Source organism: Babylonia areolata, chromosome 3 (assembly GCF_041734735.1).
Source record: "Babylonia areolata isolate BAREFJ2019XMU chromosome 3, ASM4173473v1, whole genome shotgun sequence".
Taxonomy (NCBI): Eukaryota; Metazoa; Mollusca; class Gastropoda; order Neogastropoda; family Buccinidae; genus Babylonia; species Babylonia areolata.
This window is the reverse complement of record NC_134878.1, coordinates 46,760,252-46,777,597: the sequence shown is the minus strand read 5'-3', so window position 1 is coordinate 46,777,597 and position 17,346 is coordinate 46,760,252. Positions and strand designations below refer to the sequence as shown.

Sequence of the window (17,346 nt, the reverse complement as noted above, 5' to 3'; positions counted from 1 at the left end):
TGCCTTCAGGTGGGGAAGGAGAGGGTGATTTACCCCCACCCTTCCGCACTGCGTGTGTGCCCCAAAACGGCTTCAGCACTGTTATAGACAGTAAGAAGGGGCCTGCCGCGAGTGGTTTATCTCTCTTTTCTAATCTCCGGTGGTAGTGCCATCCTGTACTGCTTCTTCAAAGCTCAGAACTATGATGATCTGGAACTCCACAGCCAAAGGAAGATGCTGGTATGAAAATGACACAATAGATTTTTTGTTTTTCGATTATACCGCTTGGAATGTATGACCACGTTTTCTGATCACGGGGTGCTTTGAACATTGGCTGACTGGTGTGTTGTGACAATGCCACGTGACGTTAAAAAAAAACTGTACATAAAAAAAACTACACCTGCACACCCATTCACCCTTTGATATTTTAATGCTTTTTTTTAAGTGCCTGCTTTATGAAAAATATGTTCGACGTGGATGTATTTAACAGCAGCTGTTTAGTTCCTGTATTTGTAACAACGGTACTCTGGTAACGTCATCTAGAAGTGAGAGTTTCTACGGTGTTCGTGGGTGCGATGTGCACTACGGGAAGTACCTCGCATAGGTTTTGTTGTTGTTGTTGCTATGCATGGGAAGTTATTCAACTCCCATGTCCTTGATGTTAAGCCACAGTGTGACCCTTCCGACTAAAATCGAGATTCTATCAAATACTGATATTCTGAGTGCGCTTTTTCGCCTGTGACCAATTCTACTCTGTCATTTAGGCAGCCAGACTTCGTTTTCGGGGTATGTTCGTGTTTCCATAAGCCATCGTTTACTGGCATGTATACTGGGATCTTGAACATGCATAAAAATTCGGTAATTTTCGTTGACTGATACAAGTGGTTCGAGTTGTAAACAAAGACGGAAGCAGCTATGCACTTTATTAACTCAGTACGGCCAGTCCTCTCTTCTCCTCTACACAGACCCCTCGGATGTCCAGTGGGTGTCTGAATGACCCAACCTTAAGCTTCCGTCGTCAGAATTGTGGTATTCTTTGTCAACATTCACCTCTTCAGTATAAGAGCCTTCCGCTTGTAGTATTTCCATGATGGTAATTGGGGTGAAACGCTGTTAACGTCGTCTCTTTCGCCGTTCGTATGGAGAGAGTTAAACTGACATGGGATGTATGTAAGAGACATAGGCCATTGCAGCTCAGAACTATGATGATCTGGAACTCCACAGCCAAAGGAAGATGCTGGTATGAAATGACACAATAGATCTTTTGTTTTTCAATTATACCGCTTTAATTCTGTGTCTTCTTTTTTTTTGCTACATTAATTGAAACTTTCTCTTGATTGCTATCCAGAGTAGGCTGCATACCATCATTGCTTCAGCATTTCTGAATAAAGTTTTAATAATATCTATGTTGTGTTTTCTGGTGCTGATTACATCAGTTACAACGTCTTTCCACAAGAGAACCAAAATCTCTCTCTCTCTCTCTCTCTCTCTCTCTCTCTCTCTATATATATATATATATATATATATATATGCGTAGTGGGGAGTTGAATTCAACAGACGAATTCTTGGATCAAAGATTGTTTGATCTGTTGATGTTTCGGTGGCATTTTACAGGAAGTGATGGGGCCAGAGCATAAACTATAATACACATGCCTTGAGTCATATCTTAAAATCTAGTGTTTTAGATGAGTGAGATCCGTTTAAAAATATTGCCCAGTATATTCAGATCTATGACCCATCCATCACATGGTGGAATTTCGCTCCTACTGGCAGATGTACGCACCCACATAACATCCATACCAAGCAGAATAAGTTCCCATTTGAACTTAAAAAAAAAAAAAGCAAAACGATTGACTTTTAATTAATGTGTCTATAATTATCACTATGTCAGATAAAAGCGCCAGGTTTTGTGAACAAGGTAGAAAGTTTAACATAACCTGACTTAGGAAACATATTTGGCTCCAACATAATTTTTGGAAAGAACTATTTCCAAGCCAATTATTGTGTCCACGGACAAAGTATTTACAGAAAAACAATTTAATCGTTTTAGTTTACCATTCACACACACACACACACACACACACACAAACGCACGCAAGCGCGCACGCATAACACACACACGCGCACACACACACACGCACCCAAAAATCGTTTTTTATACATAAACTTATGTTGTGTGCAAACACACACGTGAGCTACAAAATGAGTCACAAAACATGAACCGTCATGTATTGAATGTCACATCAAACTGTAGCGCTTTTTTCTTCTCTCCCCCCCCCCCCCCCCCCCCCCCGATAAATGTCATGTTTCCGAAATGGTAAAAAGATGATTCATAGATCTTGAACTGTCAGTAAGCATCGTACATGCCATCACTGTCAAACTGTCTACCTTTTTCTTTTTTTTTTCCCCCGATAAACTTCCTTGCTTTCGCCGTCACTTGGGTTCAGTCATGATCATCAGCGATGGCGTCATTCTTCATGACGTCAATCTCGGACAAAGACACCAAAGACATCACGCGTCCTTTCCCTGCCTCACACCCACATCTGAACCAACCTCTTTGAAACGAAAACTCACATCACATGTCGTTAGAGGTTTCGTCATCGATGATTTCACACCCCCACCTACCCCTGACTCACCACACGAACATTGGTATCAAAGAAGGATGACACAGTGTGGCGTCACAAACGTTCTCTTTGGGGACCTCAGAGAGTCTTGCGTGTTTTGTTGTTATTTTGTTTTCTTGTTTTTATCTCGGACGGGGGAGAGGGGGCGGAGGAGGGCGGGGGAGGGAGGGGGAGGGGGGGCTTGGGGAGGGTGGATGGCAAGGGGGGGGGGATGGTTTGGGGAGGGGGGGGAGTGGACACGGGATTGCTTCAAGTTACATCCACCCAAGCCACCAGGCAACGGATATGATGTCACTCGTTCAGTACACGTCACTCACCCACTGTTTGGTTGGGGCGTCTCCTGGCGTTATGTGTGTGTGTGGGTCGTGGTGTATGTGTGTGCGCGCGCGCGCGCTGTTTTTCTTTGCTTTCACACGTTCCGTTTCCTCCATCCCCACCACCGGGAGCGTCAGGACATGACGTCACTCACTCACTCACCGCTGATTGGTTGATGGGGTGTCTCCGTGCGGCAAGGCGATTGGCGGGCGGCTGCTGCTGCTGCTGCTGCTGCGTCTGCGTCTGCATCTGCGTCTGGGTTTGGGTCTGCGTGATGTCAGGGAAGTGGCTGTTGCCCTGTGGCACCGAGCCGTGCTGGAGCCAGGTGCGGACCACGTCGTTGGGCGGCAGCTCCGAGGGAAGCCTCGTGGTCATCATCACCTTGGGAGGCTGGCACGGGTATTGCTGGTGGTGGTGCTGGTGTTGGTGGTTGTGGTTGTGGCGCCCGCCTCGCGGCTGGGATAGGGGGTAGGACGGGAGAGGGGGACTGCCAGTCGCAGCTGCCACACTGTCTTTGCCTCCCCTCTTCCCCCACCACCCTCTCCCTTCTTTCCACCCCCTCTCTCCTCCTCCACCCCCCCACGACTGGTCTGTGGCGACCCCCACGACCCCTCCTCCTCCTCCTCCTCCTCCCCTGGGGGTATAGTCACTGTGGCTGCATCGGAACAGTCTGGGGGAGGCGAGGTCCGAGTCCGACAGTTGAGCCTGACCGCCCGCGACCCCCTGACCCCTGGCGACCTTGCCCCCGTGGCAGCTGGTGTTGTAGAGGAGGTCAAGGTCGCGGCGGTCGGGGGCCAGCTGTCGGTGGTGGATGGCGCAGGGCGAGGTCCTCAGCTGGGGCAGGAGGAGGGGGGAGCCCGCGGAATCTGTCTGGGGCACGTTGTTGGCGCGCGCCACCAGGTCGATGAACTCGTCCAGGTCAAGGTTATGGTCAAGGTCGTCACCGCCGCCGCCGCCGTCGCTGTCAGGGTCCTTTCCTCCTCCTCTGCTTCCTCGATTCCCCCTCCCGGCTGCTTTTTCCTCGTCCAGGACTTCGTCCGCCTGCATTCCTCTGCAAGCATACAAGGCCCTGACAAAGCGCGTTGGGTTACGCTGCTGGTCAGACGTCTGCTTGACAGATGTGGTGTGGCGTAAATGGATTTGTCCGAACGCAGTGCCGCCTCCTTGAGTAACTGAACTAAAGTGAACTCATACACGCGCACACTAACACACACACACACACACACACACACACCACACACACACACACATATATATATATATATATATATATATATATATATATATATATTACATATACATATGAAATGCACAGATAAAATCTTCATCAGTCATAATTCATGTCCTAAAAGCGAATAATAATAATAATGACCACAGATGTTCTCTATTTCTTCTAGTCCTACGCCATTTGTTACATTATGGTTTGTTGTCATTGTCTGGTTTCTTTGTTGCTGTTTTTTCTCCCTTTTTTCCCCTTTTTTTTAGGGGGCGGGGGGAGCGGGGAGAGGGGGTGCTTTTTCGAATGGGGGGGTCTTCAGCATGTATAATTATGTCTGGATTTGATTATCCCAACTATGATAATAATCTTGAAACAAATTAACAAACAAAAAAAACAACCAATAAAAGGCACCGAGTCGGCCTGTCTGTGTGACTTGCAGTCGCTGACGTCAACTGATCACCTTCCCACCCTATCTTCATCCATCCATGTCACAGCTACTTACACAGTGATGGAGTGATGGCCTAGAGGTAACGCGTCCGCCTAGGAAGCGAGAGAATCTGTGCGCGCTGGTTCGAATCACGGCACAGCCCCCGAGATTTTTTCCCCCTCCACTAGACCTTGAGTGGTGGTCTGGACGCTAGTCATTCGGATGAGACGATAAACCGAGGTCCCGTGTGCAGCATGCACTTAGCGCACGTAAAAGAACCCACGGCAACAAAAGGGTTGTTCCTGGCAAAATTCTGTAGAAAAATCCACTTCAATAGGGAACTGCACACAGGAAAAAATACAAAAAAATGGGTGGCGCTGTAGTATGGCGACGCGCTCTCCCTGGGGAGAGCAGCCCGAATTTCACACAGAGAAATCTGTTGTGATAAAAAGAAATACAAATACAAATACTCTCTACCATGGTGTCCTCATGTGCAATGTGCACGTTCAATGACTGTTCTGGTGTTGTCGTTGTGTGTGTTTCAAGTCCTACCACATTCACTGTATACTGTGAGGACTTGCCGATAACTCTTTTCTTTTTTCCATACCAGCGCTTGCACTAAAAGCCTGTTATCTTCGGCCGGCCTCTCTTATCACTGGTGCCAGAAAGAAGAAACACTACTTTCGCTAATCGTTCTGCAAGAGAAAAGAGGAGGGCGGGAGTGGGGGGGTGGGGGGTTCATTCTACATGGCCCGGTGTGTGGTCAGTCTATTGGTCAAACATCAATCTTTTTACCAACAATACTCTCGCTAAAAACCCACAAACAAAGAAAAACAACCCCCAACACTCCCAAATAAAAAGGTGGTCCACCCTACCTGAACGACTTGTAAACTTGCAGTCGCCCACCTCACCACCCACTCACCCGAACCACGTCCGTTCCGCAACTCCAAACACACACACACACACACACACACACCCTGGGTCCTCACTCTTACATAACACGTGCAGTGAGCGACACTTCTCTTGTCGTTGGTTCTGTCAATCGAAGTCCACCCACCACGCGTAGAAAAAGATGAGGACAAGTCAACCATCACTCTTCTCCCCGAACAGCGCTTAACACTGTCAGCCTGTCTGCGACCGCTTGCTATCTTATCGCTGGCACCAGACAAAGGAAGGCTGTACCCTCTGCAGAGAGGGGCCAGTCTACATGGTCACTCATGTCCATTGTGTGGTCAGTCCGTTGGTCAAACACTTCACCCAAACGCTTACTAACACGCTGCAACACAATCGCTGCAGTGTAAGTGTGTGTGTGTATGTGTGTGTGTGTGTGTGAATGTAGACGCGTTGTGCGGTGGTGTTACCTCTCTTTCTGACCTGGGGCGCCGGGCAAGTGTGACGAAATAAGATTGCGGTGCGGCTTTAATTCGGTGAGTACACACACACACACACATACACACACACACGCGCGCGCGCGCACACACACACACACACACACACACACAGAGGCACACATGCATGAATTCACGCGCATACATGCTCGCATGCACACAAACATGCGCGTACACACACGCGCGCACACAGACATGCAAGCACACGCACATACATACGCGCACACATGCACACAAACATGGCAGTACACACACACGCGCGCGCGCGCGCATGCATGAACTCACGCGCACACATACATGCAAGCACACGCACATACATACACGCACACATGCACACAAACATGGAAGCGCGCGCGCGCACACACACACACACACACACACACACTGACAGCTGTGACTGAGACAGCCGAAACCTTCTTCCCTCGGCGTGGCTTTGCTGCTCTCTTGGTCAATCGGACTGTATTGATTTGGAACCACGGGGTCATCTCTGACCTGGCCACTCTGGGCCAATTATAGGACTACGCCCAAATCCGATTAGCCAACGTACTGGCCACTGACCTTACTGACCTTAAACAACCTCGCTGTTTGTCTGTCCGTCCGGCTGTCTGTCTGTGTTTCTGCACACTGCGACATAATTATTATTGATCGGTTCTCAATGTCTGCGAACAGACGTGCCGTGTGTGTGTGTGTGTGTGTGTGTGTGCGTGCGAGTCATGCACCAACAGCACACACACTTCTACTTGACAACCACACACACACACACACACACACACACACACACACGGAGAGAGAGAGGGGGGGCAGGGAGAAAGAGAGAAATGAAGAAGAAGAAAGAGAGGGACAGGAAGAGGAGAGAGAGAGAGGTAGAGAGAGAGAAGAGGGAAAGAGATAGATGAATATGAAGAAAGAGAGAGGAAGAGAGAGAGAGAGAGGGGGAGAGAGAGAGAAGAGAGACAGATGAAGAAGAAGAAAGAGAGGGAGAGGAGAGAGAGACAGCGAGCGGTAGAGAGAGAGAGAAGGGGGAAAGAGATAGATGAATAAGAAGAAGAAAGAGAGAGGTAGAGAAGAGAGAGATAGAGAATCGAAACCGAATCGAATCGAAATGTACTACTCACATTCATGCCTCAGCTCAAAGTGAAAGGGTGTCCGTAAACACACTACAATTTAAGGAAACAATATAAGCTAATTAACATAAATATAGCCAACAAAACATACATTATATTGGCTTTACGAAGCAGCGATTTCTGAGAGAGAGAGAGAGACAGAGAGAGATACAGATACAGATACATAAACAGATACCGAAACACTAGGCAACACTGCGGTTCACCTGACATTGAGACATCTGTTTAGTCGATCATCATCCTCGGTCAGCTCCAAGAAAACGTTTCGAGACATTGTTGCTGTTTGTTTGTTTTGTTTTGTTTTGTTTTGTTGTTGTTGTTGTTTCAGACAGGAACTATGGACACCAGTGCACAATGATCACACATCATGAAGGAATAAAAAGGCGCTGCTGGGAAACACACTGAACTCCTGTGGTTGAACTGTTGAAAACTGTCAAAACGTGTCGAGAAACATACCACACACTCCGTTTCGAACGAATAACACTTTTTTTTTCCCCCCCAAGAAAACAAGCACAATTTTCTGGACTGTTCTTCTCTGCTTTTTCAGTTGTTTTCTGACTTTTCTAATCAAAGAGCGCCTGCTTTAGTTGTTGGCCTTAATAAGTCATCCTGGTTTTATTTTCTGAAGAGCCGTCTTCTTGTTCGGTTTTGTGCTTTGGTTTTTTCTTCTTTCCGCTTCTTTTGTGCTTTGTTTTTTTGGGGTTTTTTCCTCTTCCTTCTTCTTCTCCGTCTTCGTCTTATTGCTGTTCTTCTTGTTGGTATTGTTCTCTTTTTTTCTTCTTCTTCTTCTTCTTCCCCCCACCCCCACCCCCCTCCCAAGTCACAGTTTTACTTGTCTTTCTCCTTTTTTTTCTTTAACAATAAAACCTCTCATTTTATTTCATCATTGCTCTTCTGCTTCTTTTTTTTCCAGTTTTCCTTTCCTATTTTTTTTCTTTGACTTTCTTCTGTTCGCTTTCTTCTTTTCTATTCTTCTTCTCTCTATTTCCTAATGATTTTATCAATTCATGTATTCATATTGTTGTTTTTTCCCTCCTTTTTTTCTCTCTCCATTCTATTCTTTCCTCTAAACTTTTCTTTCTGTTGGTTTTTTTGTCGTCGCTGTCTGTCGCTCTCTAATCATCAGTGTCCTTTCAAGAAGTCCACTCCACAAAGCAATGTCCTGTACGAGGTAGGTGTTGTATTAAGTGATAAGACCGGAGTGGGGCGACGTGCTGGCGAGAGGGTCTTTTCTTTCCTGGCACTGGGTTTTCCTGGTGGCGTGTGGCCTGCGGCTCGTGTTGGACAGTGGTCAGTTACCCCGGGCTGTGTGTGTGTGTGTGTGTGTGTGTGTGTCACGTGCGCACGCAAGCAGGGCCGGCCCGCACTTAAAAGATACGTGCCAGCGACCTCCGATTACTTGTTATTAGGCAAGGACTAGGCACAAGGAATGAACGTGTTCGCCTTGCCTTTCCTTGCTTACTTATTACATACAGCTCTCCTGGATTCCAGAGTACTGTCTGTCTGTCTGTCAGTCTGTCTGTCTGTCTCTCTCTCTCTCTCCATCTCTCTTTTCTCACTCACTTTCTTAATGGTTGGTGTGTGTGTGTGTGTGTGTGTGTGTGTGTGTGTGTGTGTGTGTGTATGAAAGTGTTCGCGTGTTTGAATGTGTGTGTGTGTGTGTGTGTGTGTGTGTGTGTGTGATCATATGTGTGTTCAAATGTTGATAGACACATAACGAGTGCAATCCCGCACACACACACACACACACACACACACACACACACACACACACACAGGTACATATACTGAACGGGGCGGTGGAGGTAAATAAAAAAATTTAAAAAACCAGAACGAAAGATAGGTAACCTGTCCGCCAGATCCAAAGTTAGCAGGCCAACCACAGTTCATAATTTCCCTTTGATTAAAGCGCTCCCACGTCCACTGGGTATGCATGCATGCAGTGTGATTATCGAAGTGTTGATGGTCCCTGTGATACGACCACCCTTCCCTGGTCCGTTTCCCGCTGTGCCCGCTCTCTCTCTCTCTCTCTCTCTCTCTCTCTCACTCTGTATCCCCCTGTCACAAGGACTGTACAGTCTGTGACACTCTATCACTCTCACTCCCTCCCTGTATCCCCCTGTCACAAGGACTGTACAGTCTGTGACACTCTATCACTCTCTCTTTCTCTCACTGTATCCCCCTGTCACAAGGACTGTACAGTCTGTGACACTCTATCACTCTCTCTTTCTCTCACTGTATCCCCCTGTCACAAGGACTGTACAGTCTGTGACACTCTATCACTCTCTCTTTCTCTCACTGTATCCCCCTGTCACAAGGACTGTACAGTCTGTGACACTATATCACTCTCTCTCTCTCTCTCACTGTATCCCCCTGTCACAAGGACTGTACAGTCTGTGACACTATATCACTCTCTCTCTCTCTCACTGTATCCCCCTGTCACAAGGACTGTACAGTCTGTGACACTCTATCACTCTCTCTTTCTCTCACTGTATCCCCCTGTCACAAGGACTGTACAGTCTGTGACACTCTATCACTCTCTCTCTCTCACTCTCTCTGTATCCCCCTGTCACAAGGACTGTACAGGCTGTGACACTCTATCACTCTCACTCTGTCTATCTCTGTATCCCCCTGTGACAAGGACTATACAGGCTGTGACACTCTATCACTCTCACTCTCTCTCTCTGTATCCCCCTGTCACAAGGACTGTACAGGCTGTGACACTCTATCACTCTCACTCTGTCTATCTCTGTATCCCCCTGTGACAAGGACTATACAGGCTGTGACACTCTATCACTCTCACTCTCTCTCTCTGTATCCTCCTGTCACAAGGACTGTACAGTCTGTGACCGTAAAAAATATAAACGTCAAAGCATCTCTCTCTCTCTCTCTCTCTCTCTCTCTCTCTCTCTCTCTCTCTCTCTGATTCATTCTTCTTCCCTTTCTCCCCGGTCGAGTCTGTCCACTCTGCTATATATTCGTGATCGGAATTTTTTTTTCTTTTTTTAAAGACTTTTTTTTTTACCACCCTGATATGCAGGTCCTTTAATGTTTAGCCTTTCTTTTCTCTTTTATGGCTGATCGACTTGGGCAATAAACGGGCACTTCGCTGAGTGTTGTGGGAATGGGCCAAACACAGACCTCGCTGTCTGGAAAAAAAAAAAAAAAAAAAAATATATATATATATATATATATATATATATATATATATCAGCACCTGCCACTGCGACGAAATGGTTAGCGTCGCGAACTCACGTCTTGGTCTGGAACCCCATCATCCCACAGGCATTCAGTTATGGGTCTTTTCGATACTCACCCACAACTGAGTGTACGACCTAGGAGCTGAGCGTTCTATGGATTCAAATGGTACCCATCCAACAGGCAATCTGTCAACGGGATTTTTCGGTACCCACTAACAGTTGAGTGTGCTATGGATTCAAATTGTTCCTCAGCCGCTGGCAGTAGTCATCAACAGGATTTTTGTATTTGTATTTGTATTTCTTTTCATCACAACAGATTTCTCTGTGTGAAATTCGGGCTGCTCTCCCCAGGGAGAGCGCATCGCTACACAACAGCGCCACCCTTTTTTTCTTCTTTTTTTGTATTTTTTCCTGCATGCAGTTTTATTTGTTTTTCCTATCAAAGTGCATTTTTCTTCAGAATTTTGCCAGGAACAACCCTTTTGTTGCCGTGGGTTCTTTTACGTGCGCTAAGCGCATGCTGCACACAGGATCTCGGTTTATCGTCTCATCCGAATGACTAGCGTCCAGATCACCACTCAAGATCTAGTGGAGGGGGAGAAAATATCGGCGGCGAAGCCGTGATTCGAACCAGCACGCTCAGATTCTCTCGCTTCCTAGGCAGACGCGTTACCTCTAGGCCATCACCCCACACCCACCATCGGCGTGGGTTTAAGGTACCCACCCAGAGTTGAGAGTGTTACTGACTCAAATGGTCCCCATCAAACGGGCATTTTTTCATCAACAGGGATTTTTGGTACCCACTGTAGACACAAAACGGTCCTAACCCACAGCTGAGTGTGCTGCGGATTCAAAACGGCACCCACCTAGACTTGAGTGTGCTGTGAATTTGTACTGTACCCACCCAGAATAGAGAGTGCTTTCTGCATCAGGGACCGCCCACACGGTCGAAAAGTCCACCCACTTCAAATTTCCTGACCGACACTAAAGGTGTCTGTCTGTTATCTATGGGGCTTACTTGACGACAATCATAACGTATGATAAGAAGCGTAGCGGCAGTACAGCCCTTTTTTTTTTTTTATTAGTCACCAGATAAAATGAAATTTCCAAGGTGGTGTTTGTTCTACGTTGGTTTGAATCAGACCAGGCCACACCTGGACATAGCCAGTGGGGACTCAGCAGTGCTGTACAATGTCTCCTGTGGTGTTTGACCCGACTTCACATTTCTTGTTCCCAGAGGAGGACCACCACCCGTGCTGAGATCGAGTCAGGGTGTGGCGGTGGAGGGCGAAGGGGGGTGGGGGAGAGGGGGTGAAGGGAAGGGGGGGGGGTTATGACAAGCAAGCAACCTGCCTGGATTATCGGCAGGGCATTTAGAACCACCTGCATAGCTATATATAGGGGGGCGGGGTGCATGCAACAGGAGTCTGTTTGTGGAAGATTTGTTACCACCGGCGTGGGTTTTGGGGGATGAAGGGATCTGTTACGAGACTCCGTGGCAGAGTATGGGGGATTTGTCACAGGCGTGTGTTTTTGTTTTTGTTTTGTTTTTTATTGGGGGGTTGGGGGGGGGGGGGGGAGGGATTTGTAACGAGTCTCGTAGCTGTTTATGGGGGATTTGCAACGATCGGTGTGCAAGTGGCTGTGTATGCGGGATTTGTTACGAGGAGCGTTGCTGTGTATGGGGGATTTGTTACGAACGGTGTCGTTATGTGGGAAATCTGTTACGAACGGCGTGGCTGTGTACGTGGATTTTGTTTAAAACGGTGTGACTCTGTATGTGGGATTTGTTACGAGCGGTGTGACTGTTTCGGGAATCTGTTACAAATAAAAGGCGAGGTTGTGTGTAAAGGGAATTTAATACGAGTGGCGTGGTTGTGTTTAAGGATTTGTTACGAGTGGCGTGATTGTGTATGGGGGATTTGTTACGAGTGGCGTGACTGGTTTGGGGGGATTTATTACGAGTGGCTTTGCTGTGGAGGGGGAGGGGATTAGTGGTGTGGCTGTGTATGGGTGATTTGTTTCGAGTGGCGTGGCTGTGTATGGGGGATTTGTTACGAGTGGCGTGGCTGTGTATGGGTGATTTGTTACGAGTGGCGTGGCTGTGTATGGGGGATTTGTTACGAGTGCCTTTGCTGTGGAGGGGGGGGGGGGGGATTAGTGGTGTGGCTGTATATCAGTGAATTGTTACGAGTGGCGTGGCTGTGTATGGGGGATTTGTTACGAGTGCCTTTGCTGTGGAGGGGGGGGGGGGATTAGTGGTGTGGCTGTATATCAGTGAATTGTTACGAGTGGCGTGGCTGTGTATGGGTGATTGGGATTTGTTACGAGTGCCTTTGCTGTGTATGGAGGATTTGTTACAAGTGGCGTGGCTGTGAATGGGGGATTAGTTACGACTGGCGTGGCTGTGTATGGTGGATTTGTTACGAGTGGGGTAGCTGTGTATGGGGGATTTGTTACGAGTGGCGTGGCTGTGTATGGGGGATTTGTTTCGAGTGGCGTGGCTGTGTATGGGGGATTTGTTACGAGTGGCGTGGCTGTGTATGGGGGATTTGTTACGAGTGGCGTGGCTGTGTATGGGGGATTCGCGACAAGCTGCGTGTTGGGAGCTGGGGGTGCGGGAGACGGGGAGTAATATCAATGAAACAGCGAGCCAAATGGGCTCAGCAAAAGATGAGCTCACCAAAATCAGAAGGGAACAGGGAGGAACTGTGCAGTACGGTAAATGCCCGAACGGAAATGATCTCTCTGTCAGTGAAAATTATTCTCTTTTTTTAGTAACATGTAAAAAACATAATTATGGATTGACTTTTTAATTAAATACCCATCACCACCACCACCCCACCAAGTTCCCCACTTCATACTCAAGAGATATGGATACAGAAAGAGAATTAGGGAGACAGACAACAGACAAACTGATATGGGGAAACGATGACACAGCCAGCCCATGGACAAGATTTGGGAAAAAAAATGAATAAGTAAATAAATGAATGAATAAATGAACACCAACTCACTTTTTCACACCACCGCGCTTCGGCAGAAGGGAACCGTGACTCGCAGACCTGGTCACAGAGACCTGCTGATGCCAGACATCCGCTGAAAGAGGAGGAGAAGGAGGAGGAGGGGGAGGGGGAGGAGGAGGAGGAGGCCCGGGGTGACAACAGCCCTGCTGGGGACACGGACTCGCGGCACCGGGGTTCGAGCCCAGATGTACCGGACGCTGCCCACCCTTGGGGCAACACGGGTCCCTTTTCGTTCCTCCTCCTCCTTCACTCTTCTGCAGGGCCCAGGGCTGGGGGTGGTGGTGGAGGGGGCGGGCCGGGGGGTACACTCCAGCCGACCTGCCGCTCTGCATCATGGGGAGGAGGACCGTGGGTGCCTGGCGACATTGTTTGTGGCCGAACAGGTCCGAAGGGATCCGAATGTAGAGGTCGGCGGCATCTGTGGCAGGGTCTTGTTCCCCGTCCATCGTTTTGCTGTTGTTGCTGTTGTTGTTGTTGTTGTTGTTGCTGTTGTTGCTGCTGTTGTTGTGACTAAGTCGGATTGGTGTTATTGTTGTTGATGATGACAATGATGATGATGATGACGCTGTTGTTCTTGCTGATAATTTTGTTTATGTTGTTTTGTATGTGTGCTGAATTACTGTTGCCAGTCGATCGACGTTTCAGCCCAGTTTTGGTATTGTTTGTTCGTTCCTCTATCGTTGTCTTCTGTTGTTGTTGTTGTTGTTGCTGTTTGTTTTTCTACTAATCAGGTTTCCCTTTTTTTCGTTGTTGGATGTTTTGTTCTTGTTTTTGCTGTTGTCGTTCTTTTGTTCTTATGCAGTCATCATACAGTTTTGTTGAAGAGCCGATTTTGCTCTTTGTTATGTTCTAGATTATATTTTCAGCATCATCTTCTTCCTTTGTGTATGCTACTCCGTATCGCGTGTACACTTTCACTTACAGTCTCCCACTCCGTATCGCGTGTACACTTTCTTTTTCAGTCTCCCACTCCGTATCGCGTGTACACTTTCTTTTTCAGTCACCCACTCTGTATCGCGTGTGCACTTTCTTTTTCAGTCACCCACTCTGTATCGCGTGTACGCTTTCTTTTTCAGTCACCCACTCTGTATCGCGTGTACATTTTCTTTTTCAGTCTCCCACTCCGTATCGCGTGTACACTTTCACTTACAGTCTCCCACTCCGTATCGCGTGTGCACTTTCTTTTTCAGTCTCCCACTCCGTATCGCGTGTACACTTTCACTTACAGTCTCCCACTCCGTATCGCGTGTGCACTTTCACTTACAGTCTCCCACTCCGTATCGCGTGTACACTTTCTTTTTCAGTCACCCACTCCGTATCGCGTGTACACTTTCTTTTTCAGTCTCCCACTCCGTATCGCGTGTGCACTTTCACTTACAGTCTCCCACTCCGTATCGCGTGCATACTTTCATTTTTAGTCTCCCACTCCGTATCGCGTGTGCACTTTCATTTTCAGTCTTCCACTCCGTATACCGCCGCCGCGTATCGCGTGTGCACTTTCATTTTCAGTCTTCCACTCCGTATCGCGTGTACACGTTCATTTTCAGTCTTCCACTCCGTATCGCGTGTGCACTTTCATTTTCAGTCTCCACTCCGTATCGCGTGTGCACTTTCACTTACAGTCTCCCACTCCGTATCGCGTGCATACTTTCATTTTTAGTCTCCCACTCCGTATCGCGTGTGCACTTTCATTTTCAGTCTTCCACTCCGTATCGCGTGTACACGTTCATTTTCAGTCTTGCTGCGGATTTGAACTTCAACGGAATCACTTCCGGTTCCGCTTTCCTCTTGCGGTTGTCGTTGTGTGTGATGTCATCTATCCCATCGAATCTAGCTTTGGAGATCATGGAACCTGTATACTTGAGACTGATCACGTGTTTCGACTGCCCCGTGATTCAGTTCTGCTTTCGATCTCATCTTGTAGATATAATTAGAGACTGGTGCTGATAGTTGTTGAACACTTGCTGTTGGTTTTTTTTTTAATATTGTTGATTATCCCTCTGCATCCAGTTGATTATCCATTGTTAAAACTCACTTTCGCCTTCAAGGAATGACTGAGAACCGTGGTATTATGGAACTACATAGTTCACCTTCTGTCTTCGTTCCTTAGGGATTCCCCCCTCTATTTTTAGAATTACCCTCGCGCGCCCTCTTCCTTACCGGATACGTCACACCTTCGTTCGGACCGGAGATTGTACGAAGCTAGAATCTTACGCTACTGGGAAACACGCTTTTCAGCTATTTTTGCTTTTAATTCAACTTCGTTCATATCATTATCTTGACTGATTACTTATCTTTTTAAATAGAGCATATTAAGAATTCTAGATAGATAAAATTAATACTTAACACAGCAACATAGTCTCAGCTACATCGCAAACACCTTTGTCCAAGAAAAAGAGATAAACTATATAAATACAAGATAGCACATCACCCATCCACCCACCGACCCCCCGAAAACGGAGTATGGCTGCCAATATTGCGGGGATAAAAACGGTCATCAATGTAAAAAAGCCCACTTGTGCATTTGAATGAACGTTGCAGTCGCAGCCCACAAACGAAAAAAAATTAAAAATAAAGGCTTGTCAAAATGTTTGCATTCACTCAGCTTTTTCAAACCTCGATCAGCAGTGGCCACACACACACACACACACACACAGGTCTCACGGCAGTTCCTCTTCTCAGCTGAGAACGAATGAACCACATACACGCAAGCTGGGGGTGATAACAGTTCTGCTGAGACGTTGTCTGTCTGTCATTATTCAAAACTGTCTGCCTCCACTGATGAATTCAATGTTCTAAAACAGTACGGCCTCCAAGCATTATTGGTATTAGTATTTCGTGCTGGCTGGAGAGAAAAAAACAAACAAAACAACTGACAATAAAAACAAAAGACAACCAAACAGCATCGAGGGATGATGGTTTTTTAGACGGCAACAATTGCGAAAAAACGCAACAACCACCCAACCCCCCCCCCCCCCCCCCCCCCCCTCCTCACAAACTAAACATTAAAAAAAACCCAACTAATTAAGAAAAACGAAACAAAACAAAAAAACCACTGTCATCAATTCCATTCAAGAATGAAGCACCCTTGCTCTAAGAAGTTCACTCCGGGAGCCATGCCGAACAGAATGAGCGCAAACTGGAACCTGGCAGGTACTGGAAACTCGACAGAAGAAACTCGCAAAAAACAATGAATGAATAAATAAATAAATAAATAAATAAATAAATAAATACAATAGTAATAACAATAACATGGAAGAAGAAAGGAGACTGTTGAAGAACCGGGCTCATGATTTCATTGTTGGCTTGGCAGCCGCACGCAGCAGTGTGATTGTGAAAGCCGTTATGTGTGGGGTTTTTTTTTTTTTGTTTGTTTGCTTGATTTTTTTTTTTTTTTTTTTTGGTTGGGGGGGGGGGGGGGGGGGGGGCGGGGGGGGTGCGGGGCCTGTGTTCGTCGTGTGCATTGTTGTTTTCCAAAGCTGCCCGCGTTGCGTTTGGGAGGTTGATGAGGGTTGGGGTGAAAATTGGGGTGGAGGTGGGGGAGATATAGGCATAGTGAAGGATAACGAGGTGTCGTGTGTGTGTGGGGGGGGGGGGGGCGGGGGGGTGTAGGGGGGGTCGAGGCCTGTGTTCGTCGTGTGCCTTGTTGTTTTCCAAAGCTGCCCGCGTTGCGTTAGTAGAGGTGGTGGATGAGGGTAGGGGTGAAAATAAGGGGTGGGGGTGGGGGAGATATAGGCATAATGAAGGATAACGAGGTGTCGTGTATGTGTGGGGGTGGGGGAGGAAGCAGGGGGGGGGAGTTGTTTGTTTGTGTGGGGGGTTTGGGGGAGGTAGGCGTTGTTGTTTCTTGTTGTTGTTGTTGTTGTGTGTCGGTCTGTATGGGTTGGTATGTTGCACTGCATGCAGAGGGTATATGCAAATAGGCATTAAGAGAGACACAGAGAGAGCGTGTGTGTGTGTGTGTGTGTGTGTGTGTGTGTGTGTGCGTGTGTGTGTTTGTGTGTGCGCGCGTGTGTGCTTGTGTATGTGTGTGCTTGTGTTAGTGTCAGT

General features: G+C 47.4%; 1 protein-coding gene across 1 annotated transcript; it reads right to left on the bottom strand.

Moving 5' to 3' along the window:
- Nucleotides 1-2,822: 2,822 nt before the first annotated feature.
- LOC143280342 (uncharacterized) lies at nucleotides 2,823-13,742 on the bottom strand. The gene is made up of 2 exons (XM_076584977.1): nucleotides 13,288-13,742; nucleotides 2,823-3,969 (listed from the first exon to the last, which is right to left on the bottom strand). Exons 1-2 carry the CDS (start codon nucleotides 13,740-13,742, stop codon nucleotides 3,069-3,071), a joined length of 1,356 nt encoding a protein of 451 aa, XP_076441092.1. The 3' UTR covers nucleotides 2,823-3,068.
- Nucleotides 13,743-17,346: the final 3,604 nt, after the last annotated feature.

Bases quoted from the DNA above. Each gene is read 5' to 3' on its own strand.
- LOC143280342 (XM_076584977.1), bottom strand. From the start codon at position 13,742: ATGGACGGGGAACAAGACCCTGCCACAGATGCCGCCGACCTCTACATT. The intron at 3,970-13,287 runs GTGAGTTGGTGT...GTATGCTTGCAG, and splicing joins AAGCGCGGTGGTGTGAAAAA to AGGAATGCAGGCGGACGAAG.